The 27917-nt window shown below is 36.6% G+C and overlaps 1 protein-coding gene across 2 annotated transcripts in view; it reads right to left on the reverse strand.

Annotated features, from left to right (window-relative positions):
* Positions 1 to 6643: 6643 nt before the first annotated feature.
* Positions 6644 to 27917, reverse strand: part of Pigk (phosphatidylinositol glycan anchor biosynthesis class K) — a 97738-nt gene continuing 76464 nt past the window's right edge. For both annotated transcript variants that reach the window (XM_048351611.1, XM_048351610.1), the window contains exon 11: positions 6644 to 7013. In XM_048351611.1, coding sequence (XP_048207568.1) covers positions 6897 to 7013 — 117 coding nt within the window. In that variant the 3' untranslated portion in view covers positions 6644 to 6896. The remainder of the gene's footprint in view (positions 7014 to 27917) is intronic.

The raw sequence follows: 27917 nt of genomic DNA on the forward strand, positions 1-27917 counted from the left end.
AAAGATTGTATATTCATTGTGGGGTATGTTAAGTTTGAGATTCTTAAGGGGCTTTCAGATAGAAAGAGGGGGGAACCTCTGGCTTTTAGAAGAGATACTTGGATTCCCTTGCCAAAGATACAGAGGTAATATTGGCAGCAAAGAAGTAGATGAAGGTACCTGGAGATAGAGCAGTTTGCAAAGTTTGGAAAGGAATGCTGCCAAAACGGTGAGTGGGCTGCAGAAGAGAAGTACCTGTAAGAGACTGGAAAGGAGTATGCGTGCAGTTACCCTAGGAAGGGAGCAGAGTCATGAAATCAGAGGTGGAAGTGTTTTCAAACATGGGACTTGCATAGAGAGATTTCAAGGGTACAAGAAAAGAAGCTTTCATTGGATTTGGCAGCAAGAACAACTTCAGAGAAGAGGTGGAACAGAAGATAGATGACAAAGGGTTCACAGTGACAGCCAGAGGAAAGCTAAGCCAGCAAATGGAGCTCCCTCCCTCCAAAGGAACAGTTGTAAAATACACAAGAGCTCCATAAAGCATTCAGAAGAGAGCTTATGCTTTTGAGAAACATTTCTTAAGATGAAAGACTGGAACATCTCAAAAAATGGAAGGGAAGCCTTCTATGCAACAAGAAATGGAAGAAAGAAATGAGGAATCATTTCAGCATTAGCAGTAAGCAAGCTCTCAGAGGAAGGAATAGAGTCAGGAACATGAAGTGGTGAGATATCAACCACAATCTCTGAGTCTAAAAGAGTGGAGGGTAGGAGTGTGAAGCAAGGTAAAGCACGAAGATGAAGTAGGTTCACAGTCCCAATTTAATTTTCAGATTACAAAGGAAGCCTTATGATAACAGAAAGAGCTGAGCCGTTAGAAAAGGAACATTAGAGAAAATGTGCAGTGTTAAAAGAGCAGTAGAAGAAAGTGGAGAGGGAAAGAAATAGAGAAATCTAATCTATTAGATAGCTTTGAAATGGCACTTGTCATTTTCTGCTAGGTAGTTTTCTCCTGAGTGTCTTTCTAGAATTAATTTGTTACTCTTTAAGAACAAATCCTATTTTTGCATCCGTCACAAGCCTTTACTAGAATGAGTAACACCTTAGCACAATGTTTCAGCAATTCTTGTTATACAAAAACAGCTCCAAAATATTATCTTCTAATTATTATCCTTTTATGGTTCTGAGAATCAGCTATGTGAGTTTTATATAGGGGGTCTCTCTCTCAAGCCTCTGTAAGTGTGTGTGTGTGTGTGTGTGTGTGTGTGTGTGTGTGTGTGTGTGTTAGTCTTGGAACTTGAATTCAGGGCTCTGTCCTTGACTATTTTTGCTCAAAGCTAATGTTCTACCACTTGAACCACAGCTCCACTTTCAAACCCCTAGAGCTTTCTGCTGGTACTTGTTTGGGGCCTGGGTTGGGCTATACATGCATGGTTTCTCTCTATGACTTCCTTGGGGAATGGTGTCTAGGTTCCAAGAGCCAGTGTCCTAAAGAGCCAAGCGTGTGATCTCATTGCCTATCCTCTAAAATGTGGGATTACTCTGCCACAATTAAGTCAAAATTAAGGGAAATAAAATAAGAATGAGTGATGCATGGTCTTAAAAGGTCTTGGTAGAAGACAGTAACAAAATGAAAGTCAACTGCAAAAATATGCAATTTTAGGAGTGTTGGTAATGCTTTATATTCTCTTTGTAGGACCTAAAGTTGAGCTGTTGAGGAAGGTAGATCAGAACTTCTCTTTCAAGTGCTTGCAAGTAACCTGGGCATCTTGCAGATTGGGACCTGCTATTTGAATTTCTGGACAGTTCTGGGGTGATGTTATAGCTGTGATCAGCCGCTGTCCTCCCCTGGATAGCAAGTTCGTAGGTAGTAAGGTGACTGCTTAGCTCCTGTGATCTCTCAGTTCTCTAGAAGGGACTCTCACAGGTATTCCACTAGAGTTTCTTAAAGGACCTTGATCAGGGGAGGTGAGATTCTCATGCGAACAAGGTTAATTAGTTCTTCTACAATACTTTCAGAATAGGAATTCAAGGAATGGATATGAAGATATGAAGTAACCAGTAAGAAATCCAGTTTCTAGGCCATTTAAAGGTAGTAGGCAAAGATAAAGCAAAGGACAGCAATCCCAGATAAGGCTCAAACCAGACTCCCTTACCAACCAATGCCACACGATTCTTCATATCCCTACATCAAAGCCCCCTTTCGACCTAAATTTGTTCTACTTGGATTTTTTCATTGGAAGAATTCTAAAATAGGGTAGGGGCAGAAGGAGATGTCTTCTGGGAAAGTTTTCCATTGTCTTGAAGGACTAGATTATTATCTAGATACCTGTAGTCTGAGAATGAAGATAAACTGAAGTGAGAAAGCCTGTAGATTAAAATAGTTGAATTGTGTTAAAAGAATGTGGAAATAAATGGTTGATCAAACCACTGCTTTATGTATGAAACTGTAACCCCTCTGTACAACACTTTGACCATAAAAAAATTAAAAAATAAAAATATTTTAAAAAATTTAAAAAACACTATTGCAAACATAAGGAATGTATGTGGCTAGGAAGCTATCAGCTTCAGAAAAGCCATCAGCCCTGGGGTAAATAGAGCTTACAAGCAAGACAGGTGAGTCCTGTACAGTAAACAAACAAACAAACAATAAACAAAAACCAAAACCAGAAGATCTAGCTTTCCCTGTGGACCAGACAGGCACTGTGTGACATGCTTTCAGCGGTGGCCTTACTGAATGGTTTTGGTGGAGTCTCCAAAACTCAAGCACTATCAGGGCTGGCACTAGCACACTCAGACATAGAGAAACTGAAGAGGGATGGATCCCACTTCGCTGATCCTATGACTGGGTGTACATACCTCAGGCAAGTCCCAAAGTCTTCCTAAGTCTGAGACAGTAAGTATTACAAGGAGAGAAGAATGACAACACCACCTTTCCATTGTGGGAATAAATAAACTTCTATTAACCCACTGGTTTCTTCATTATACCTTTATTGTATCAACACACCCCACAACACAGTGAAATTAATCCTAGTACTTTGTAGCACACTTCCAAAACAGCGAAATGTTTGTAAGTCTGCTTACTACCAAAGTATACCATCCAAGAAATTGAAAGGCCTTTTCTATCTAAGCGCCAGGTACATGTGTAGGCAGGGCAGGCAGCCACAAAACAGCAAGGAGAGCCCTTGGGTCTGAAAAATAGAACAGTGAAGTAATGAGGCTGATGCCATAAAGAAAATGGATACAAATCTTCTAATTTTATAGTCCTACCTTGTGGTACGTTCACAAAAATATTTCCTTTGTAAGTTAAAACAGTATCTACTGCAGAAAGGCTTAATTTTGGTAATAAATAAATAAATAAACCAGCAAAGGTCCTATGTTTATGAAACATTATTGTAAAGATTCCAGAAATACATGAGTCAAAATTTCAAATGATGATTCCCACAGTAACTGTAACTCTGGTATACTACATACATAATGGAAGAAATGTTAGCAACATATCCCATCAGAGAAAATACTCAATAAACAGAAACAGGCTGAGTTATACTTGTTGTGCGAGCCATCACTTTCCACTAGCTGAGAATAAAATTGAAACCGTAAATGCATGCATTTTTTGTATTTAATTATCATATTTTGATGCAATTTAATCAGCTTTGCATCCATACTACATTTTCCTTTCATAAACTGCAAATAAATATCTTTTGTAATTTCAAAATCCACAGGATTTGGTTTCTTTTTCTCACACAGGCTACCTTTGCAGGATGGTGTCATTATACCCTGGTTTTTCCTGAAATGTCAGGACATGCCTCCTGGGATCCATTTTTCTATATCCTTTTTTCCCTGAAGGACACTGTGGGGGAGGAAGAAAAGAATGGCCACCAAAGAGAACAGAACTTGTACTGAGGAATTTTAAAAAGATATGTAAGTGCAACAGAAGAGAGGACTGCCACTATTAACTCTCCCTTAGATATCTTCCCAAGTAGCATCAAGAACATACCATAGTTACATTTCCCCAAATGCTTAGACATGACATTAGCTTATCTTCTAACACTAAAAAGGCAAACAGAACATCTTTCTGTTGCTCACTCTTTGTGACTCATGGAATATGTATTTAATATGTGCTTTTATTTGATTATTTTAAGTCTGGGCCATTTCACTGCACTTACAATATTTCCTAAACACAATATGCAGAAGATTTACTGACTACAGAATGCAGAATATACCTCATGTAAAAAGATTAGTTAGGGTTATGACCTAGCTAATTTTTAACATATTTTAAGCTTTTTGCTTCAACTATATTCTGAGAATTCAACAGTGAAAGAGAAGAAAAATATAATTGCCCTTTGAAAGTCTGCCTAGTAAAATTAATCCTGTATATCATGTCCACTATTACTTTTCCCAGTTTGGTTTTAACTAAGAAGGGCACCTTCTACAATCTCTGAAGAAGGATCTTTTTTCTTTCCAGCAGCCTTTACCATGAGGGCATTTTCATTATATTGGAACTAAATTACTCTGGCTCCAGAACAATCATAATTTCTTCCCACTCTCAATAGCTCTACCCCATCACAATGTCCAGTGCTAGTGTTTAGAGGGCACTCTGGCCCAACTTTTGTCTCTTAGAACTGCCATGGTCAAGTTACTCAAACTTATTTGTTTCCCTACCTTTCCATGTTCAAAAAGATGGTTTTCTATGTAACTAAAGTTTCCTTCCTTATTTATATAGTACACCAATGAAGAGAAGACTCAGACCTATCCCAAAGTTCAACATCATTTGCTGTAGTGAGAAAGGTAACAAGTCAATCCTTTGCCTAAAGGGATATATGACAATTTTGCTTGTAACTACATGGCAAATAAGGGCAAAGAAAAACTATCTGGGACTAAGCACCAAGACTTCGAAGTGAAGAAGACTGGCAGGCTAAAGAAAATCCATGTCAGTACTTGGGCTCTTGTTTCTTACCAAAGACCAGAAGCAAGGTTTACTGCCTTATGTAATTATCAGGATAGACAAAGTAGGACCAAAAATGTGTATTTCCCATGCAGGTCATCCACTTTATGAGCTGTCCTTAAGGAAATTGTCACCCCAGCCAGTGGACAAGAGTTACTTAAAAGAAATACAGTCCTTACTAGCTGTCTCTTTCAAGATGGAAACTGAAGAAGGGTAGCCATTTCCAGATCACAAAATACCAGGGCATGGAAACTAATACAATGTATTTCTTTTGGTCAGTTACATGACACTCTCAGAGATCTAAGTTTTCCCAGATAAACTGAAAACAAATATCCATATCACAGAATAAGAAAGCAATTTTTCACCTTCTAATGAAAGCTGAAGAATACCATGAGTGATTGACAGCATGGGACAAAGGAACTCCATGTTATGGAAACGATTGTTATATCACAGTTGTAACTACTTTCAACGTCCCATGTGTATCTGTAGCTTCTATTATTGATGATGTTCTTGTATCACCTTCCTGTGGTTGTACCTACACTATCTCTGTAATCTTATCTGAGTATATTGGAAACCATGTATACCGGTATTAGAACTAGGAAATTGAAAGGGAATACCAAAATTGAGAGACACTGGGTAAAAAAAGAAAAACAACTACAAAAGCAATACTTGCAAAACTGTTTGGTCTAAGTGAACTGAACAACTCATGGGGGGAAAGGGAAAGGGGGAGGGGGGAGGGGGGTATGAGGGATGAGGTAACAAACAGTACAAGTAATGTATCCAATGCCTAACGTATGAAACTGTAACCTCTCTGTACATCAGTTTGATAATAAATATTTGAAAAAAAAAGAACAAAAGGGAATGGTCCAACAATATTAGATTGTCAAATAAGCAACTAAACATTCATGCAATGAATGCAACATGTTTCTATTCTTTTGTTTTCTTTGTTTTCTTTTCTTTTGTGGCTCATTTGGTCTTAGATCCCTGAGCTACCTGGGTCTTTTGAACAGCTGGGTTACAGGGGCACAATTCCATGCCTGTGTCACCATGCATACTTGAAGAATATCCAAAGACAGAATAAGGCTGATAATACATCATCATGGAAAAAAAGGTTATGAAACAGCATATTCTATATGATCTCTATTTAGAAAAAATATGTTCATAAATTAAAACTTTAGGATATACACACAATAAAAATTAACTTTTATCTATTTTTATTCTCTTTAAGTAGTTGTACAAAGGAGCAGCTATTCAACAAAGTAGTTGATGAATACAGTACATCTTGATCAGTATCACTCCTTTCATCATCACCCTTCCTTCCCTTTCTCTCATTCTGAAGTTACCTCTTCGTAGTTTTCTTTTCTTCTTTTTTCTTTTCTTTTCATTGTTTTGCTGGTCCGGGGGCTTACACTCCAGGCCTGGGCACTGTCTCTGAGCTATCTGTCCAAGGCATTCTACCACTTGAACCTGAGCTCTACTTCTAGCTTTTTTTTTTTTTTTTGAGTAGTTTATTACACATAAGAATCTCACAGACTTTCCTGCCAGGGCTGGCTTTGAACTGAGATTCTCAGACCCTCAGCCTCCTGAGAAGCTAGAATTACAGGCATGAGTCATTGGCACTGGTTCAGAAGTTACCTCCTTTAGTGAGAATTTAACATCTTCACAATTTTTATTTTCCAAATACAGTGGGTAAGATCATAGGGAACTGTTATTTTTTAAAATGTGTCATTATATTCTGATCTGTTTGTCACACTAGTTTTTATAACACAACAACACAAATTATAAATATAGTGGCAAATAAGCAGTTGCAATGATAATTTTTCTTTAAGTTACAGTGCCAATAATTCATTAAAATTTAATTCTCCTTACACTTTTTCCAGTTTACATAGGAGCAATGTATTTTTTAAAACATACAACAGCATTATTTTATCCAAGTTTGCAGTCTTTCATTCTTCTTCATACATTACTGAGTCTAAAAAATGAACTTCATATGCTTGATTCCATAAGTTTTGAAGAAAACCATGATAATGAGGGCCCAGAGTCCCAGGATGAAGCCCCCAGGAGGATGCCAATCTTTCAGCTTTGGTTTCTGAAAAACACAAGATAACACTGTCAATTTAACAAAAGGTAAATAATCAACAACAGGCAAGACATGGTAGTTTATACTTATAATTGGGAATTACCTGGCAGGCAAAAATTGGAAAGACTATAATTTTAGGCCAGCTGGACAAAAAGTTAACAAGAACCTCATCTCAACAAACAAGCCAGAGTGGTGATTATGCCTTTCATCATAGCTATGTAGGAGGTCATAAGTAGAAGGACTGCAAACTAAGAATAACCGTGGGCAAAAACTGGAGATACTTTCTGAATAACGAAAGCAAAAAATAAGGTGGCTTAGTGGCTCACGTGGTACAAGTCCCTGTCAAGCAAAGTCTAGTCATTCATTCAGGTATTTAGCAACCACTCATTTGGGGAACAGTGCCCTTATCAATATTATGCTTCCCCTATGACATAGAATGTTCCTTCTCATGAATGTTGTGTTTCCTTAAAAGTAAGCAACTCAAATGATACCAACTCCTCTAGATTTTCTTTGAATTCTCATAATACCTGATCTGTAATTTTGTTACTCCTATTAATAATTCTGTTGCCTTTATTGTTTAACCCCATGTAAACTTCCTATGATCCAAGTCCATCTGAGTCTATACCATATCCCTTCTCTAGTCCCTACCCAACAACACACAACTATGTGTCTTGAGTGTTCCTTTCCCAGCAAGGACAATCCTCCCATGACATGTCACCTTAATAGCTTCACTACAGAAGCTCATAATAATTATCTCTTATGAGTCCTCTTGCAATAATACATGAATCAACTTTCATCAATTCACACTAAAAGGGGAGAAAATGGCTTCAATATCATGATTTGATTCTAATAGTAGAGTCTTAGGAGCTTTTAATCAAATACTAATAAAAACAGAACAATTGTCTACAGCAATTATATTCCATCTTCATCCCTTGCCTATTCTCAGTCTTGTACACTGCTTTCAGGAAGCTACCCAACAATGAACAAATACCAAATCAAAAGAAGTGGTGGTACATATTTTATGCCAGTTTGGGGGCTTGGTGATCTCAGGGCTCTTGCTCTAGCTTAGCTTTTTTCACTTACATTTGTCCCTCTACCACTTGACATGCCGCTAGTCTTCATGATGAGGCTAAGGCAGAAGGATAGCTAGTATGAAAGCAGCCTGAGCAACATAGCAAAATCTTTTTAGAAAGAAACAAAAAGCACCAAAATTCTGTTATGGGTATTGGGGTGAAGCTCTGTGGTAAAACGCTAGCCTCTCAAGCACAAAGCTCTGAGTTCCATATCCAGCGTTAGAAGAAAAAGTACCTGAGAGGGAACTTGATCATATTGATGATGATGATGATGATGTATTTGACCTCTAATTCCTTACAAAACATTAAGGTCAGCAGTTCTCAAATTACTCCATAGAGTTCTCAGAAGTCACTTTGCACAACATTGCAACAAATCTTAATTAAACTTAGGAGACAAGTCTAGAATTAGTATAAAGCATAGTTACAAACAGGTAATATAAATATTACAAGCAGGTACCAAAAAAAGGAAGATAAGCATGTGAACTCAGCATGAGTGATTACTGCTCTGCTTGTGACCTGTTTATTTCCATAAGTCAACTAGCAAGTCACATGAAAGGACTGGAAAGCTGAACATGAAAAGTGACTTTGCACAAAATGGGAAAAGATTCCTATTATCTATTACAGTAGACACCCCTATATAAACAGCAGCACCCTCTGAGAACTTAGGAGCACTGACATGGTTATGGAGACAAGACTGATTTACCCTAAGTGGAATCTTTGATTTACATGGCATTTGAAAATATACACAGACACTCACAAAATACACACACACACAAGACTATATTAGGAAAATTAATAATTGTCAATGATCAGCACCGAGGCAAACTCTTAAAAAGGAGAACAAGTTACAGACACCTATTCAATAAACACAAATGAGTGAACCTCAGTGCTAAAAGATGTCAAGAACATTTTTAAACCAAGCCATGTCTAAAAAGTGAACATGTGCTGGTGAACACTGCTAGCACATCACACCTGTAATCCTAGATACTTCACAGACTGAGGTTGTTGGGGATTTGGTTTGTGACAAACCCTGGCAGAAAATTCACCAGAAACCTTTTCAAAAAAGAGCTAGACATGGTGGTGCAGGCTTATTATCCTAGGTACTGGAAAGGCTAACATACGCAGATCACACCTACATGTGTGTCAGGTTGGAAGCACAACCCTATCTTAAAAATAACCTACAATTATCAGGGATGGAAGAGTTGCTCATGGCAGAAGTGCCTGCTTAGCAAGAGTAGGACTCAAGTTCAAACTCCAGTATTATCTTTCTCTCTCTCTCTCTCTCTCTCTCTCTCTCTCACACACACACACACACATATACACACAAATGGTGAATGACAAGTAAATTGTATCATGTGGGCACAGAAATAATAATCAAGTAGTTAACAGCAAATTATACATCTCCAGCAATAGAAATTCTAGTTATTCAAATGAGAGAGATTCTCTGAGGTTATAATTTTACCACTGAATCTTGCCAGAGATAAGACAACTAAGGGGAAAAAATAGTATATGCAGAAGTAACCATTATTTCTCCAACGATTCCACAACTAGCCCTGACAGCCATTCCAAAAGCTTGCATGTATCCCTCACCTATATCACAGAGGCCCAGGAGAAGAACAAAAAGAAACAGAGTGCTAATGCTGTAGTTCCTCAAGAGCAAACTTTGAGAGTGGTGACAGAGGACTAAGAAATAGGTGAAGCTACAAAAGTTACAAATAGAATGGTATTCTAATTCACATTATATCAATATTACACAATTTAACAAAAGCAGCTATCTTAGCTTTATAAATACTGCTATTTGCAGTTGTTGTATGCTGTTGTTGGTTCCCAAATCTGAAGTTTAAACTCAGGGCCTTGCATTTTCTAAGAAGGTGTTCTACCACTGAGTTTATACCTCCAGCTCATTTTGCACTGGTTATTTTGAGATAGAGTCCTACTTTTACGTGGGCACATACCTGAACTACAATACTCCCATTTTATACTTTCTTCCATAGCTGAGATGACAGGCATGTACCACAATGCCCAGCTTCTTCTGAGATAGTTTTTTGAAGCATTTTTTGCCCATGCTGGCTTGGAATCACAATAGTCCCAATCTCAGCCTCTCATGTAGTTGGGATAACAAGAACACACCTCTACAGCCAGCTAATGGTTGACAAAGACTCTCATGAACTATTTTATCTGGACTGACCTAAAGCTACACTCAAGTAGCTAAATTAGAGGTGTGAGCCACTGCACCCAGCTAGTTGCTATGTTTTTACTGTGTATTCATTACATCTTTTGACTAAGAAAAATAGGAAAATCCATTCATTAACTGTTCTTTGAACTCAGCTTTTGAAGGAATCTGAATAGACTCACCTAGCTAGCGCAGGTTCTCCCATCTTTTTACAGCAGCCCATTCAAGAGTATAGAGAAAAATGACAGCACACCTATCCAAACTAAATTAACCTCTGATGATAAATCACATATAGTTTCACTATCTCAAGGCATTTACAGCAGGCCTAAAACCAAGTTAATACTGGACTCAGTGTTCTAATTGCTAACATACCATGCAAATGATTACTTTGCTCTGGGAAACAATAATTCTGCGGCTGAGAAAGGGATTTTAGTTTGCTCCCCTATTCTGCCTGCTGTTTAAGAGATTCAGTGTTTATATAGTAGAAGGATGAGTTTACCAGACCAGAGCTGTATAATTCATTCCAGCCTCCCCAGTGAACACCTCTTCATATTTCCACTTACATGCAATTCCCAGTAAACAACATAGTACAAAGGTAGAGAGGCACTGGTTGAAAATGGTTCACTGAATCTTCTGGAGTTTCAATGTCTACATGAAAATCTCTGCAGATACAGGAACTACCTTGCAAACAGTGCGTGTTAAGAACCAAGGTTGCCATGCAGTTCACCTGTTATCACAGTGTCCCCAGACCAGGCCTAAGTGGCAATGTGGCACATACACTCTCACTCCTGAGAGAAAAATTATACCTTGGTAAAGCAGAGAATATATATCTGAATAAATTAAATAAGGAACCAAAATACAATTTAAATTAATATCTGGCAGGGATTAGAATAACAATGTATAAGCAACCAAAGATAAAATAATGGCATAGGAGAAAAAGAACATAAGATGCAAAAATAACAGGAAGAAATAAAAAAGAAGCTGAATGACATCATTTTGTAAGAGAAAAACTAAACACAATTATTAAAAAAATACAACAGTACAAGCACACATTTGAGTCTTTCATTCACCTGACTTTGGTAGATAGCAATCTCCAATAGCCCCAATCTCCATACATCCTTGAGTCCACCCCATTTACAATATGGCTTTATAGCAGCAGCTCACATCAAGAGAATGCAGTTCAATGGCAGAGCATTTGCTCCATATGAGAGAGACAGAGAGAGCGAGAGAGAGAGAGAGAGACAAAGACAGAGGAGACACAGAGAGAGACAGAGACAGAGACAGAGAGAGACATACTGACAGAAGGAGACAGAGAAACAGAGACAGAATGAATCTGTCTCTCTGCTCTCTAGATCAGGTGGACCATAAACTTGTTTTGTTCTTTTGGTCAAAATAGAATGTAACTCTAGTAACATCCCAGTTCCAAGTATAGTTTCAAGGGGGCTTGCTTGCTTCTCTCTCTCAGTTCTCAATTGCCACGATGAAAAAAGCCTAAGCTTCTGGAGGAAAGGGAAAGAGAAGAACTGAGATTCTCCCACCCAATACCCAGCTAACTCCCAACAAGACTGTCTCACCGACACAGTCCACTACAAACTCGAAAGCCAACTGAGAACAGGGAACTATGCAGCTAATGTAACCCTAAACTGCAGAATTATAAGAAAAAAAAATTATCGAGGTTTTAAGTCATCAAGCTTTGGAATGTTTTGTCAGACATTAATATCTATGGAGTATGTCCATTGGGGTAACAATATGGAAATAAAACTCCTTAATTCTTCAGATCATAATAAAATAGAGAAACATTCTTATTCACACACTCATTGTCTCCAGTTTCTACAAGGATAGTATAAATACAAACAGCACAAGAGGAAATTCATTAGGATGGGAGGTCTGTCAAGATGAGCCCCTCACACCTTCCTAATTTACTGTCAGAAGTCCAGAAAGTAAGGACCTGCACTGCCAAATGTCTCACTTAAACAGTACCTGCCACTGAACTCAGAAGTCATTCAGATAAAAGGCTTCCTGTGCTGCTCTGTGGAAGTGGACTTCACCAATGATCTCTTCTTCCCTCCTCCTTGAAGGCATCTGCAGTGTGCTTCACCAGGAACTCTGGTTCTTCTCATAAGGAGACCCCAGCTGCCACAACTGCTCTCAAGGAAATGAAGTGTGTGTAGATGTGGAGGGAGGGGGATGGATGGATCTAGAGACATATTCACCAAGGCTTCCTTCTCCCAACTACAGCCTAGATCTGAAGTCGCCATTTTTTCCTTTTGTAGTTACTAATTAGTAATAATCACATATTGCCCTCTGCTGGAAAAAATGCTCCCAAAATCTTCATGTACTGATCTATGATAAATTTGCAAAGTATTTAATCTAATCTCAGATAACTGAGGAACACTTGGTCTCACCTATGACTTTAGTTTTAATAGAAAGCTATCTATTTAACATTCTATTAAAAACTGAAAGTTTTCTACAACCATTGTCCACTGTTTTTCCTTAATCATAACTTTACCTTTTCTGTGACAAGAAGATCCATTATTAATATTATTAGTTAATGTTACTCTGGAATCTATGGCCAACTGAGATCATTCTTAGGCAGAAGTAAATTTTCGTTTGCAGATATTTAAATAAAAAATCAACTCTAATAATTATTGAGAATTTAAAAACTCTGATTTGGGGTATTTAAAAAATATAAATAGCCTTCAATTATGGCAGTATAAGTCTACAAATGGAAAAAAAATCACTCATAACAACAATTAAAATAAAAACTACTAAGAATACCATCGTACAAGATGCCAGGTAAATAATCTGTATTACTCTACAGAGAGGGGTAAACAGGAATAAAAACATAAGATATAAAATGCTAAATAGCAATGTGGTTTCAGTGCAAGAATAGAAACATGAATAAAACAGAATAGGAAGTGGGCAATCAGCCCAGTCCCTGAGAATTTACACAGCATAAAAGCAGTATCACAAATCAGTGGACAAGGGAGCAGTATTTCTGGCACACTAACAATGGATTAACACCCAAAAAAACTTAGTTTTGTACCTAACTCAACACTATAAACACCAAAATACACCTCACATGATTTAGAATTAAATGTAAATATAGAAAGGAGATAAGGGGAACTGATAGAGATTTATTAGCCTATGCAGAGTAAATGAAAATAAGGCAGATTTTCTTTATTTTTTTGTTTTTTGGGGTTTTTCTGTTTTTTGTTTTTTTTTGCCAGTCCTGGGGCTTGGACTCAGGGCCTGAGCACTGTCCCTGGCTTCTTTTTTGCTCAAGGCTAGCTAGCACTCTGCCACTTGAGCCACAGCGCCACTTCTGGCCATTTTCTGTATATGTGGTGCTGGGGAATTGAACCCAGGGCCTCATGAATACGAGGCAGGCACTCTAGCCACTAGGCCATATTCCCAGCCCTTCTTTATTTTTTTGAATGGTAAAAGCTTTATTATTATTAGCTTACATTAGTTATATGAGGATAACAAGGGTAAAACATAGGTTTCATTGTTATATTTCCACACATGTGGGAGATGAAATCTTTATAGTCTTTGGGAAACTACCTCAAAAACTCATGGAATGGAAACAGAATAGAGAGGCACTAGAACATGTGTGTGTGTGTGTGTGTGTGTGTGTGTGTGTGTGTGTGTGTGTGTGTAGCAAATTTTCAAAATGTTTTCTAAAGATCTGTAAAATTAAAAGGCAAATGAATAGAAAAAAGTATGAAGGAGACGAAGATAAAACTCAGTAGATGGAAGCATCCTCCAAAGATACAAAGATTTATCCATAAATAATAAAAGAAAAATTCCCCAAATAGTAATTACAAATGGCTAATTTATACTTGAAAAACTCTTTTCTATTCTTTTGTTGATACTCAGGCTTGAAATCAGGGGTTCATGCTCTGCTCAGCTTGTCAATCATGGCTGGTGCTCTACCACATGAGCTATGACTCCGTTCTGAAAGCCTCTTTTAATAATACAAGATGTTTCCTATCTCTTCTTCTTTTAAAATTAAACTAGTAATGTTAAGTAGGATGGTCAACTTTTCAGATAAGCAATCTGTTAACAAGTCCAGGTACGTACGTACGTATGTATGTATGTATGTATGTATGTATGTATGTATGTATGTATGTATGTATGTGTGTATGTATGTATGTGTGTATATGTATGTATTGTAGTACTATTTTCAACTCAGGGCCTCATGCTTGCCAGTGAGTTGTTCTACCACTTGAATCTTGCCCCCTAGTCAAGTTTTTGTTTTTTGTTTTTAAGATAGGGTTTTTTGTTTTGTTTTGTTTTGTTTTTAAATGAGGCTAGCTTTAGATAAAATACTTCTACACAGACCTTCCATGTAGTTAGGATTATAGTTACATATCACCACACAGAGACTATTGAAACAAAGACTTCACTTCTTTCTGGGACTGGCCTTGGATTTTGATTCTCCTGATTTCTACCTCCCAAGAAGCTGAGATTACAGGAATGTGTCACCATGCACAGCCCATACATCTTTAAAATGTTCATTTTTTTTGTCTGAATCTATAGTATTTCTAGGATCTATATTACAAATCATAGTGTTACAGATAAAGGCTTTACACAAAGAATTTTGTCTGTGTTAACTACATAATAAAAACAGGAAACAATCTCGTAAATTATAAGAGAAGCACTGCACATCCATATATTAAACAATTGTTAAAATGTTTTCAAACTATTTTAATGATTTGGAAAGATGCTTATCACTTAATATAAATAAGACACAAACTAAATATGATCTGCATTTCTATAACAATATTCAAAGAATGATTCTCTGGGGAAAGTAGGATTGTAAATGTATTTTAATCTCTTCATATTTGTCTGTACTTTAAATATGTATAGATATAATGGTAATGAACTATCCTTATTTTTGGAAGAATAAGATATATACCCAGAAAAAAATGCATCCTAAGAGTCCACCCAGGAGACTCTTCATATCTTCTTTCCTAAATTGAGAGGTATTCCACAATATCCTGTTTATTAGTACATGACATGTTACTGTAACAAAAAATAGCATGAATAGAATGATGACAATCTAATGTAAAACGTGCTTTTTCAGTATGTGCTTAATAATATTGTTGTCATATAACAACATGGTTATTTTTAAAACAACTATATGTAATATTTTCAACATTCCACAATGATTTTAGTTACAATCAAGTGAAAGATTGGTATAATTATTGCATTTTGTAGCAGAGCTGTATTTGAGGTAAGTTCATATCAAAGTATATCTTGTAATTTCATTTCTGTCCATTAAAGCTTCTCACAAAATGATTGATTTTATGTAGTTAAGGTACTCTACTGGCTGCTGTTAAATACACTCCTCTTTCTTTAACCTTTCACAGTAACAGCTACAATACAAAGGTGGAAAGCATACATAAAACACTGCAATGTGTCATCAGTAAACACTTAAAAGCTTAAGAGCTACCTATTATTGAAATGCTTGCTATTTCAAATTAAAGGGAGAGGTAGCTAAGCAACACTGCACTTCCAATTGTGAACAGTATTGTTTCCCCTTTTATGTTACTAAGAGAATATTACCATATAACTTCAAAATACTTGAGAGCAGAGATCTAAGTATTGAACTTATATAAAAAGGAGAAACAAGATTTTCAAAATTCCTTGGAGAAGTCTCTCTTAAAGAGAGCCCACTTATTAACTAGGTTGTTGTTTCTTTGAGGATTTGTTTCTGCGGGGTTGATTTTTTTTAGCTCAAAGTATATTTTATATATGCGGCCCTCTCCTGATGTATATAGCTAGTAAAGATTTTCTCCTATTCTGTGGGCTTTCTATTTATCTTGTTAGCTATGTCCTTTGGCATGCAGAAACTCTTCAGTTTGATGCAATCCCCATTTATCCAGTCTTAGATTTGTTGTAATTCTTCATTTTACTTAAGAAGTTTCAACCTGTGTCAAGGAGTCTTCGTGTTTTCCCTTTTCCTTCCTGTAATATTTCCAGGGTATCTGGTCTGGTCTGACATCGAGCTCTTAGATCCATTTGGAATTGATTGTGGGGTAGGGTGATATATAAGGATCTAGCCTCAGTTGTCTGCACATGTATAGCCAATTCTGCCAGTATCATTTGTTGAAGAGGTTGCATTTCTTCCATTCTGTGTTTTTTGGCTCCCTTATAAAATGTTAGGTGGCTATAGGCCTAGGGGTTCATTTCTGTGTCTTCTATTCCATTCCATTGGTCCTCAGGCCTATTCTTGTGCTAGTACCAAGCTGTTTTTATAACTACAGTTTCATAATAAGAGTTTGAAGCTTGGTATTGACATTCCTCCAATACAGTCCTTCCTGCTAAGTATTGTTTTTGCGATAGATCTGAAGTCTTCTATTATTCCATATGAGAAAGAAACATAGGCTGCATGGTTTCCCTTATTTGTAATAATTAGAATGTACCTATATAAATCTACAAGTAAACTCAATGGACAGTAAAAGAATATAATTACACTTGGACATGATTAAACAACACATTAAATATTTAGATGGTGAGAACAAAAGAAGATATTCTTAGGAAAGGACCACAAGGGCTCAATAGTTATGTACATTTGATCATATGAAATAATGTTTATTGAGATGAACTCCACAAAATGGAAACAAGAGGCTTTTTATTGTACTATTTTAGGTTCTTTTTGCTTATTCTCTTTTGTTGCTGCTTTTGATTTTTGTAGCCTTTCTCTTGTCTATGTTTATTTGGGAGGGGCAGGGGAAGCAATTCAGCATTGATACTCACTAGACACTATATTGGAAATGAACTGTACAACTGGGAGGAGAGGAGGGTCGGGATGGGAAAAAATGGAAGAAAAAAAGGAAGAGAGTGACACTGTTCAAAAAGAAATGTACTTATTACCTGATTTATGTAACTGTAACCCCTCAATACATTACCTTTACAATAAAATTTAAGAAAAAGGATTTTCCAAATTGTACATACTTATCACACAAATGGAAAATTTCTGAAATTTCAGAGATTCTTTTCTTAAAGTATAACGAACACCTCAGTTATACTATATTTCAAAAATATTATAGTTTCCTAAGGTTCTAGTTATTATTTCTAAAAATTATTTTTATCTACTGGTATTTTATTAGTATTTCTAAACTATATCATTTATATAAGCTATATAATTATATAACTGTAACCTATAGTCTTCAAATTATATTAATAATATAAGTCAGATTGCAGCACGCAAAATTCCAAGACATCCACACAATCAGAATTTCTACTCTCCGATGCATACATGCTACAGAATATCTGTTCCTTGGGCTGGGAATATGGCCTAGTGGTAAAGTGCTCGTCTCGTATATATGAAACCCTGGGTTTGATTCCTCAGCACCACATATATAGAAAAAAGCCAGGAGTGGCGCTGTGGCTCAAGTGGTAGAGTGCTAGCCTTGAACAAAAAGAAGCCAGGGACAGTGCTCAGGCCCTGAGTCCACACCCCAGGACTGACAACAAAAACAAAACAAATAAACAGAATATCTGTTCCTTGAATGTGGACAGAACCTGAGAGTATGATTGGATAGCACTCCTATGGAGTGGGCAGAGTTTAAGGATGTAATTAAAGTCTCTAAATCAGTTGATTTGCAACTTATTTGAAAATGATAGTATAATGGGGTAGACTGGGTAAGATTAAAAGGAAAGAGCTGGTCTAACCAGATGAGCCTTTAGCAAAGATAGAAGTCAAGAATATAGATGTTTTAGAAGCAGCCACAGGGGCTGGGGATATGGCCTAGTGGCAAGAGCGCTTGCCTCGTATACTTGAAGCCCTGGGTTTGATTCCCCAGCACCACATATACAGAAAATGGCCAGAAGTGGCACTGTGACTCAAGTGGCAGAGTGCTAGCCTTGAGCAAAAGATGCCAGGGACAGTGCTCAGGCCCTGAGTCCATGGCCCAGGACTGGCAAAAAACAAACAAACAAACAAACAAAAAAACAACTAGAAGCAGCCACAATGATTTATTGGTCTTAAAGAATCAAATAGCTAAACTGTAACCCCTTTGTACATCACTTTGACAATAAATAAGTAATTGTTCAGAAAAAAAAAAAAGAATCAAATAGCTATGCTGTGGAGTGGACCATGAGAAGGAAAGGGCACACAGTCTCTAGAGCCTAAATCCTAGAAGCACAAAGAACTAAGTATACAAGATGACCCAGAGGCTCAGGTAAGACTGTCAAGGTTAGGACCTGACTGAGGCTCTGTGAGATAGTATAAAGGCCTCAACTGAACCATGTCTGAATACTTCGCTCATAGAAATTGTGAGACAGTAATAGTTTTAAATCACTGTTTGTTACAGAAAATGTATTCACAAATAATTCTGTCAAAGTTGCACAAATAAATACAGTAATAAGATACAAAACTATTTATATGGCTTCTTAGTGGAATAATCCTTATAGTTATAATTTATAACTTAAAAATAGGAACAAAGAATACAACAGTAAAATTCTTCCCATTTTTCCATATTCATTCCTAGACCTAGCCCAAACAGTACCTTCAAGTGAAGCTTGCTCTAAAATCCAGTTAGAAGCAATTTCTTTTTCTCTGTACAGCAGTGATACAGCTTTGTATTTCGTACTATAATTTATGAGTCCATTGCTCTACATTTTGATCTGCTTGTGATATTCATTTCTGAATCTCATCAAGGTCTCATGAGCTTTGAATATAATAAGGCAATCAATTTATCCTAATTATGTTATTTCCCTCTTGAAAATTAGAAACAAAATATTAAATGCAATTATACATTAAATGCTAATTATTAGTTTATGTTCTTGGTTTTATGACTAAGAAAAATTAAGAATTGCAGTGATCAAATAACAATGTAGCTTAGGAATCTATGGTGAGAAGTCACCAGTTAAAATATTTTTAAAATGTGCAAAACAATTAGAAGTTTGAAATAAATGAGTCTACTTTTTAGTTGCTAACTAAAAAGAATTCTATCATTCTTGCAAATAAATAGTAACATTTCATTCATCAATGAAACCTTTAGGGGTAGTGATGCTTCTATCTATGAAGGGTTAAATATCGTAGGAAGTATCTGCCCATCCTAAACAATTTGAAAATCAGATACATGCTAAGAAGCAATGGTGTTCAGATATTGGCTAATTTTCGGGTCCCTGAGAAAATGAAAATAAATGACTCTATTAACTATGCTAGGCCTTACTACCTAGAGGCAGTTTACATGCTATGGTATAAGGAGGGATATCCACACAGAGCCCACTAGTGTTACTGAGTTGAAAAGACACATAAGAATTCCAGAATATTTTGGTGGCAAGAATTTGGATTTTATATTCCTGGAGAAAAGGGTTGTAAAGAAAAAAACACACAGGAACAAATAAAGAAAGCTGAAAAATATCTGTACAGGAGTGTCCTAGAATTTCTCAGAGTTCTAATCTATGCATGGATGACAACAACCTATCTATGGCATTGGAGATGTAGCTCAATAGAGACCCTCCCTAGTACATGTGAGAGCATGGGTTCCATCTCCAGCACCACAAACCAAAGGACAGGGAGGATGGAGGGGAGGTAGAGAGACCAAGGACAAAATTCATAAAAATTTAGCAACAACACCACACACAAAAACTTGTTCAATTTTTTAAAGCATGCTAAAAGGAAGAAACTGTCACATATCCAGGAGAAAAAGTAATTCATAAAACAGACTCATAAAGCAAAAGAGAGGATGGACAGATGTAGTGGATGGGGATCTTCAAACAGATACTGTCAACTGGGATGTAAAGGCACACAAGAACATCCAAGGAGAGAGAGACAGAATATCAATGTCCCACGAGTATTTTTTTCTTTTTGTGGCAATACTGGGGTTTGAACTCAGGGATTTGTGCTTGCCAGGCAAGTACTGTACCATATCTCTGGTTCTTTTTGCTCTGGTAATTTCTGAGACAAAGTCTCCTTGTTTGCTTGAGCCAAACTGGACCCCAATCCTATCTCAAAGCAGCTGGGATGACAGGCATGTGCCACCACATTCAAGTGTTTTGGGCTTATAAACTTCTTGTCTACACTGGCTTCAGATCACAATCTTCCAAATTTCAGCCTCCTGAGTAACGAGGCACTGGCTCCATGTAGACTTTTCCAAAGATAAAACTATGACATGACCCAGGAACTAGTGGCTCATAGCTGTAACCCATCTACTCAGGAAGCTGACATCTGAGGATCATGGTTCAAAGCTAGCTAGGTCAGGAAATTCTTATCTCCAAACACCAAAAAGCCAGAAATGGAACTGTAGCTCAAGTGGTAGTGTGTTAGTCTACAGCATAAACACTCAAGGACAGCCTATAGGCCCTAAATTCAAGCCCTAGGATGGACACACACACACACACACACACACACACACACACACACACACACAAAAATCTGTTGCTAATACCATCCAATGTGTTTTATTTCACATTGCTTTGTGTGTGAAGAGAAATGTCAGAAGACAGTACAAGATCAGAATCATTAAAAATGAAGCACAAAGAAAACAAATGGAGATGGAAAAGAATGCACCTTGTCTAGGTGAGCTGTGAAGTAGGGTGATACTAGTATAATGGATTTCTAAATGTGTAATGAGAAAAAAGATTTAAATAATGGTTGAAATTCTTGCCATTTTCAAGAAAGTTGGACAGTCCCCTATCTACAAATTGAACACTAAATTAGCAAAATATAAAGAAAGTCACATAAAAGGACAACTCAGTCAAGAAAAAGACTTGCTTTCCCAAATATCAAGAGCATAACTGTGGTTGTGGTGGGGGAAAAAAATCTGAGATTCTCTAACAATCAACAGAAATTATAATCTGAGATAATTAATGCAATACACAAATTAGCCACCAAATAAGATTGGTACAATACAATGGAAGTTAATCCAGAATGCTCAATTTTATAACTAAAGATATTGACTCCTTTCATAAAACATAGACCTTTTCTGACATACATATATCAGTTTGAAGATGAATGATAACCCTAACTCTTATTGGGAAGGACTTAGCCTTATTTGAATTTAGGTAGCAGATTGAATAGCCTAGTTACACTACTTCAATCTGTTTTGGATTAGTAGAAAGCATGAGCCTGAAGGAAGTTATATTTTTCCATGTCTATAAACAGACACTTATGTACATGTGAGAAGAGATTCTCTGTGGATTTTTTCCTTTTCCAATGATACTTTTAGAACTATTTGTGGTAGATCACTAGTTTACCTAAGTCAAGTTCATCAAGATGGGAATGTAGCAATGAAACCCAACCGATAATAGTAACAATGTAGCTTTTCTCTTCCTTTCTGTAACTAAGACATTAGGTTCCCTAATTATTTAAATGTGAATTTAAATCTTCCCACTAGAAGCAAAGGATGTACTAGTCTAGAGTGATTGGTTCTATTTTATTCACTGGACCGTTCTCATACATTCTCCACTTTAAAAGAGTGTTCCTAGGACTAGAAGTGTGACTCAACGGATTTACAGACATGAGGAAGAGAAAAAGGTGGGTATGTATACCTCTAGGGGACTATCCAAGGAGCATCATTTTCTATTTCCTGGAGCTAAAAAAGGGCCATCTCCTTACTTCCAACACTGTTTATTTCAATCCTGATAAGATGAACACTTGTTCAAACATGTGCAACCCTACGCCAAAGCACACACTTACCCCAAATATTCTCATATGAGTCTATACTTCACTCAAAAACTAATGCAGTTAGAAAACCTTAAAAATACACCAGCCACTATGTCATTCATACATTTTGGTATGACAGGACATGGGGAAAAATGTGCTATTCAACATAATTATATAATTAAAATGAATATTAAAATCAAAACTCAATTTAGAATTGCCAATGAGGATTGGGAATTAAGTCAGTGGTGGTGAATCTACCTAGCACATAACTGGGATTGATCCCTAGCACTGAAAAAACAAACATCACACTGTCATTACATATGATCCTATCCTATTATCTATTTGCAACATGAACAGTGCATTTGTAATATATCATAGTAAGCCTTTACTACTTATAACACTATTTAACAGGTTTATAATATATTCTCTGTGGAAAGGCACCAAAAGCTGTTCTGAAAGCCTTTTCTTTCAATAACTGAAATGACAAAGCTCTAACACAAAGGGAGCAGAGTTAATTACTAATACATATCTGAATATTCAAAGTAGTACTAAGGGCCAAATATCTAATATACATTAGGGATATTTGCTTTCTAATAAACTAATAAATAAATGATTTTGATTTATGAAAGAAATTTCTATTTATCTAGTTGTTTTTAATTACTGTTTTAGTTGGGTGTAGCAAATTCTCAAATATTCACTCATGCAAGTTAATGATCAAGGCCCTTTGACACTCATTATTTACAACTTCAGATATCCATTATTTTATTAGGTGCTGACAGTGGGGAGCACATGAAAAATTAGTACCAACAATATTCAGTCAGTGAGTTATATTCTATACATTGCCATTATCAGATTCATGGAAACAAGATAGGATATCCTTGAAAATTGTGTTAAAATGGTTGCTACATTATCTGAATAGTTCACAAAAGCTTGTTAAATCCTTAAGGCTGCTGAACTATGTGAACTAATTATGGCTTTTCAGAAGAGTGAACATGTAACCAAGCTTACTTTTCAAGTAAGGCATCTATATAAGTAAAATTTTAAATAAAAAAGCTTTTTTTTTTTTTTGTCACACTAGGACGCAGATGTGCTACCTGATGCCTTTTCTCTTTGGCTAGCACTCTACTAACTGAGCCACACCAACAATAGCATACTTTTTTTTGCGCCAGCCCTCAGGCTTAAACTCAAGGCCTGAGGTTGGTCCCTGAGCTGCTTTTGCTCAAGGTTACTTCTACCACTTGAGCCACTGCTCCACTTTCTAAGAGGTATTCTTAGGCAACTGTCCTAATTGAGGATCCAGATCAGAAATAGAATGGTAAATACTTGGCTACTTATTGGCTGAAGAATACTGAACTGAATCTCTTAGTTCTCTCAAAATAGTGTTTCAATTATCCAGGATAAGTATTAAACTCATTTATAACTCTAACCAAATTTTCTGATGACAAAATATCCTTGAAAATGATTTGAAATGTTTCTAAATTAAACAAGGTAGTTCAGAATATTGCAAACAGACTTACATTCACATTCTGGGTTTGTACTTAAAAGATGGAAGACCTCAAGTAGATTGAACTACTCTGAACCTCAAGTCATTCATGTGTAAACGACATCAAAATCACCTGTTTTTGCAGTTGCACTACAAAAACTGAAAGGAGCAGATGAATTTGACATTTAAGGGATAGACTAAACAGGCATGCAAACTAATGGTGTATGAATGTTGTGAGAGGGAGAAGAAGGGAAGTGAAGAAGAGGGTCAAGGGAAGGATGGAAGAGAAAGGGGAGCCTCACTACCTGCTTCCCAACACAGTTATTCTTATTTTTAAAATCTTTACAAATTTTATGAAAACAGAACTCTCTTGTTTTGAAAATCACAACTAGTATGGCTTCTACTTTTCATCTTTAAAATAAAAATTAATCAGGAAATGGTATAACAAATTTATAGATAGACCAAAAATTTTCACTTATATAAAGTAGATTAAACGTCATTATTGAAATTTTCATCACTATTTTCTAACAGCTTTATGGTGTTATTTATTCCTTAGGAAATAAAAATTTTGAAGGGAATGTCATATTCAAGCTAACACATTAATTTTAGAATGTGCCACAGTTAATATTAAAGAATAGCAAGCACAAGGCCTTCAAGTAGTTTAATTTCAGCTCTTGCCTTACAATCTGAATGAAAATAAATGAACAGCATATTATTTTTCACTGCACTTTAAAGTTGCTGTGGTTAGGGAAAGTGCTATAAAGTTTTAAAGCAGCCTAAGTTAGTCCCTAGGCAGAGAGACTAGACTCACTATCCTTTTGATGTATTTCCAAGTATCAATAACTCAATAGACACACTTTAAAAAGAAAGTGTCAGAGGCTTTCTGTTTGATAGACATGCTAGTCAACCTTTAGTAAAGTTTAGTATAATGGAATAGGCATTAGTGACACAGGAAAGCATTAAAATACCAAAATATGTACAGCAGAACAAAATGATGAATCATCATAAACAAGACAGAACTAAAAAATTACCCTAATCCATGTTATATAATGAGAGCAGCTAGAACTACAGAGCCCAAGACATTTCAGACAAGAAGAATTCTAGATTATATACACATTTTTAAATGTCATAACTGTAAAATTCAGAGGCTGAGTTATGCAAATAAAAGGGAAGGCACTGCAAACAACTGTCTTCAGTAGTCCTTACCTGATTCAGTTCAAGGTGAGGGTGTTGCTTGGGTGTTAGAACAACTAAGCAGTGTCGCAAAAAAGCAGTGTCTGGAATGACCAGGCAAAGCACAGAACTGTTCTGCACATAAAAGAACTGTCCCACCAAATGTCAAGAGGGCCTCCAAAGGAAACCAACAGATGCACCACATATGCAGGACATTGTAAACTGATCGATCCGGAAAGAGATATCTGTAGAACTAAAAACGAACAGAGAACAGAGGAAACAGGACTGTGCAAGAATATTCCATGTTTTAAACAAAGACCTTCTGGCAGGAGATTCTTGTATGTCTCTCCAGGAAACTAAATCTGCAATGTACATAATGCAAGACTAATCTTTTTTGCAGCATGTCTGAATAAAAAAAGAATGGTATAGATATATCACAGTATGTAGAGAGATGCATTAAAAATAGAGATCTTGCTGGGTACCACTAGATCATTCCTATAGCTATTTGGGAAGTTGAGATTGGGAAGATCATAGTTCAAGGCTGGATTGGGTAGAAAAGTCCATGAGATGCCATCTCCAAAATAACCAGCAAAAAGGAGGGCTAGAAACATGGCTCAAGTGTCAGAGTGCCAGCCTAGCAAGCAAGCTGAGAAAGCTTGAGGTATTAAGTTAAAATCCCAGGAATGGAAAACACAGAGAGAGACACACACAGACACAGACACATACTCTCTCTCTCTCTCTCTCTCTCTCTCTCTCTCTCTCTCTCTCTCTCTCACACACACACACACACACACACAGAAAGAGAGAGAGATTACAGTCTAATATATTTACCAATGTACTGAATGACTAGTTAACTGAAATAGGGACCCAGAAAAAAAAGGAATGCAGCTAAAAGCACAAGTGGGGAAAAAAGTAGGTAATATTTTTCTATCAAGGCTAAAGTATTCATTGACACATAACATCTAATAAAGTTGTTTTTTAAAGTGTATATACTTTGTGGCTTTATTTGCATAGAGTTATTGCCTTAATTGGAGAGATATGAATTAATAAAGATGAAATTGTTTAATCAGTGAATTCCAGCATTGAGCCTCACTCATCTCAAACTCATCTCAAGCCCCCAAAAGCATCTACTGGTCAATTAGTGTTCTTATGATCTTTGGTTCACAATTAAGCAGTTTCTAAGCTGATCATAAGCTCTCCATACATATCAATCAGGGGACTGATAAATGGGTTTAACAGACTGGGAGTTGGCTATTAAACTGGGGTCCTATAAATTTGAAAAATGTACTTCTCCTCCTCTATATATGGAAAAATCATCTCTAAAATCAAACACATTCAGAGAAAATCCAGTTGTTGCTTTTAAAGAGAAAATATTAAGTATGCAAAGTTATCCAGACCACTTGCTTTGTACACATTTTTCTGCCATTTTATAATATTCTAAATACTAATAAGCTTATTATTATTAAAAACTCCTTAAAATAGCTAATTGTACTTTCATATGCAGCAATGTCCTGTACACCAACAATTACAATTTGTAATTTTTCATTTCACAGCAGAACCAGTAGATTGCCTAAACATGTATAATTTTCATACTTTCTCAAAAATGTTTGGCTATGAAAGGATTCTGAGTATCACACCAAGGTGTTGTTGTTTTTTAATAGTTACTTATTTATTGTCAAAGTGATGCACAGAGGGAACAGTTTCATAGGTAAGGCAGTGGGCACATTTCTTGTATAATTTGTTACCTCCTCCCTCATTTTTTTTCATTGTTTTTTTTTTTTTTCTTGCCAGTCCTGGGCCTTGAACTCAGGGCCTGAGCACTCTCCCTGGCTTCTTTTTTTTTTTTTCTCAAGGCTAGCACTCTGCCACTTGAGCCACAGCGCCACTTCTGGCCGTTTTCTGTATATGTGGTGCTGGGGAATCGAACCCAAGGCTTCATGTATAGGAGGCAAGCACTCTTGCCACTAGGCCATATCCCCTGCCCCCTCCTCCTTCATTTTTGTCAGTTAGTTACTATGTTTGTGTCAGCCCTGGGGCTTGAATTCAGGACCTGAGCACAGTCCCTGAGCTTTTTTTTTGTTCAAGGCTAGCATTCTACCACTTGATCCACATCTCCACTTACGGCTCTTTGGTGGAAAACTGGAAATAAGAGTCTCACAGACTTTTTGGCTAGAGTCAGCTACAAACCTAATATTTCAGCCTCCCAAGAAGCTAAAATTACAGGTTTGAGCCATCAGTCACTGGCTCAGCACTGCAAGGTTTCTAATGAGGTCTTGGGTGCCCTACAGAACCTAAATTTCTTTATTTCTCCATATGAAAGAAACCTGAATTCAATGGTGAGCATATTTATGCAGTCTCTATTATGTATCAGATGGTCCATTTCATCAATGTCTCACATAATATTCACAAGCACTAAGGAAGGATTTATCTCATATTGGCTTATAGGAATGAGATGGAAGGAATTATCAGGGGGAAAGAAGAAAGAAAGGGAGAAGTATAGAAAAGGAGAGGAAAGACAGACAATAAACAGCAAACAAGGAGCTGCTTGCTCCTATAACCTGCTGTTCTCTTCCTCTCACTTTATCAGCACTATCCAACCATGTCTACAGGAATTATAAAAGTTAACACATGTGTGATGCACATCATCTTAGCAGTAAGTGACACAATAAGTGCTAATTCAAACCCACATAGTCTAACAGTATACCTAAGCAGCACACTTTTGAATTTCTTAGCGCTGTAAAGCCATGTCCACTAACCTTATTTATTACCTGAGATGTGATTCCATCCTCCTAAGAAGGAGCAAATGAAGGAGGGAGGAAACTGACAGTGAGTGACTTTATCTAGAAGTGACTACATTAAATTTTCTGCCATGAAGCAGAAACAGGAGGAGTGGGGAAGAAGGTTAGCGATAACAAAATAAATCCAATTATAAAAAGAGAAAGAGTAACATATTTGTTCTACTGCATTTCAGCTTCTGAAAATCATAGACACTCAATAATCAATGATGAGGTATTTATTGTTTCTAGTTTGGGGCCACAGTAAGGCTGCTATAAATGTCACTGTACTGAGATTCCCAGATATTATTCATTTTATTTATATATTAGAAGTACGGACTAGATTCTCATGAATGTAGCTACTCATGATATTCAATGGGGTAACCACTATGTTAAAGAAAATATTTTATAAACAAATGAGGAGACGTTACCAGGTGATCTTCTAGAAAGGTAGGAAAAGTAATTGCCATCATGTTACACAGTATCTTTTTTTCTGGCATCTCTGCCAGAAAGAGGTGATTTTAATTTTTAAAGGATCTTTATTGTGATATATTGACATAAAAAAATTCACCTTTTAAAATTCAACAGCCTTAGAATTATCTCAGAGGTATACA

This window comes from Perognathus longimembris, chromosome 7 (assembly GCF_023159225.1).
Source record: "Perognathus longimembris pacificus isolate PPM17 chromosome 7, ASM2315922v1, whole genome shotgun sequence".
NCBI lineage: Eukaryota > Metazoa > Chordata > Mammalia > Rodentia > Heteromyidae > Perognathus > Perognathus longimembris.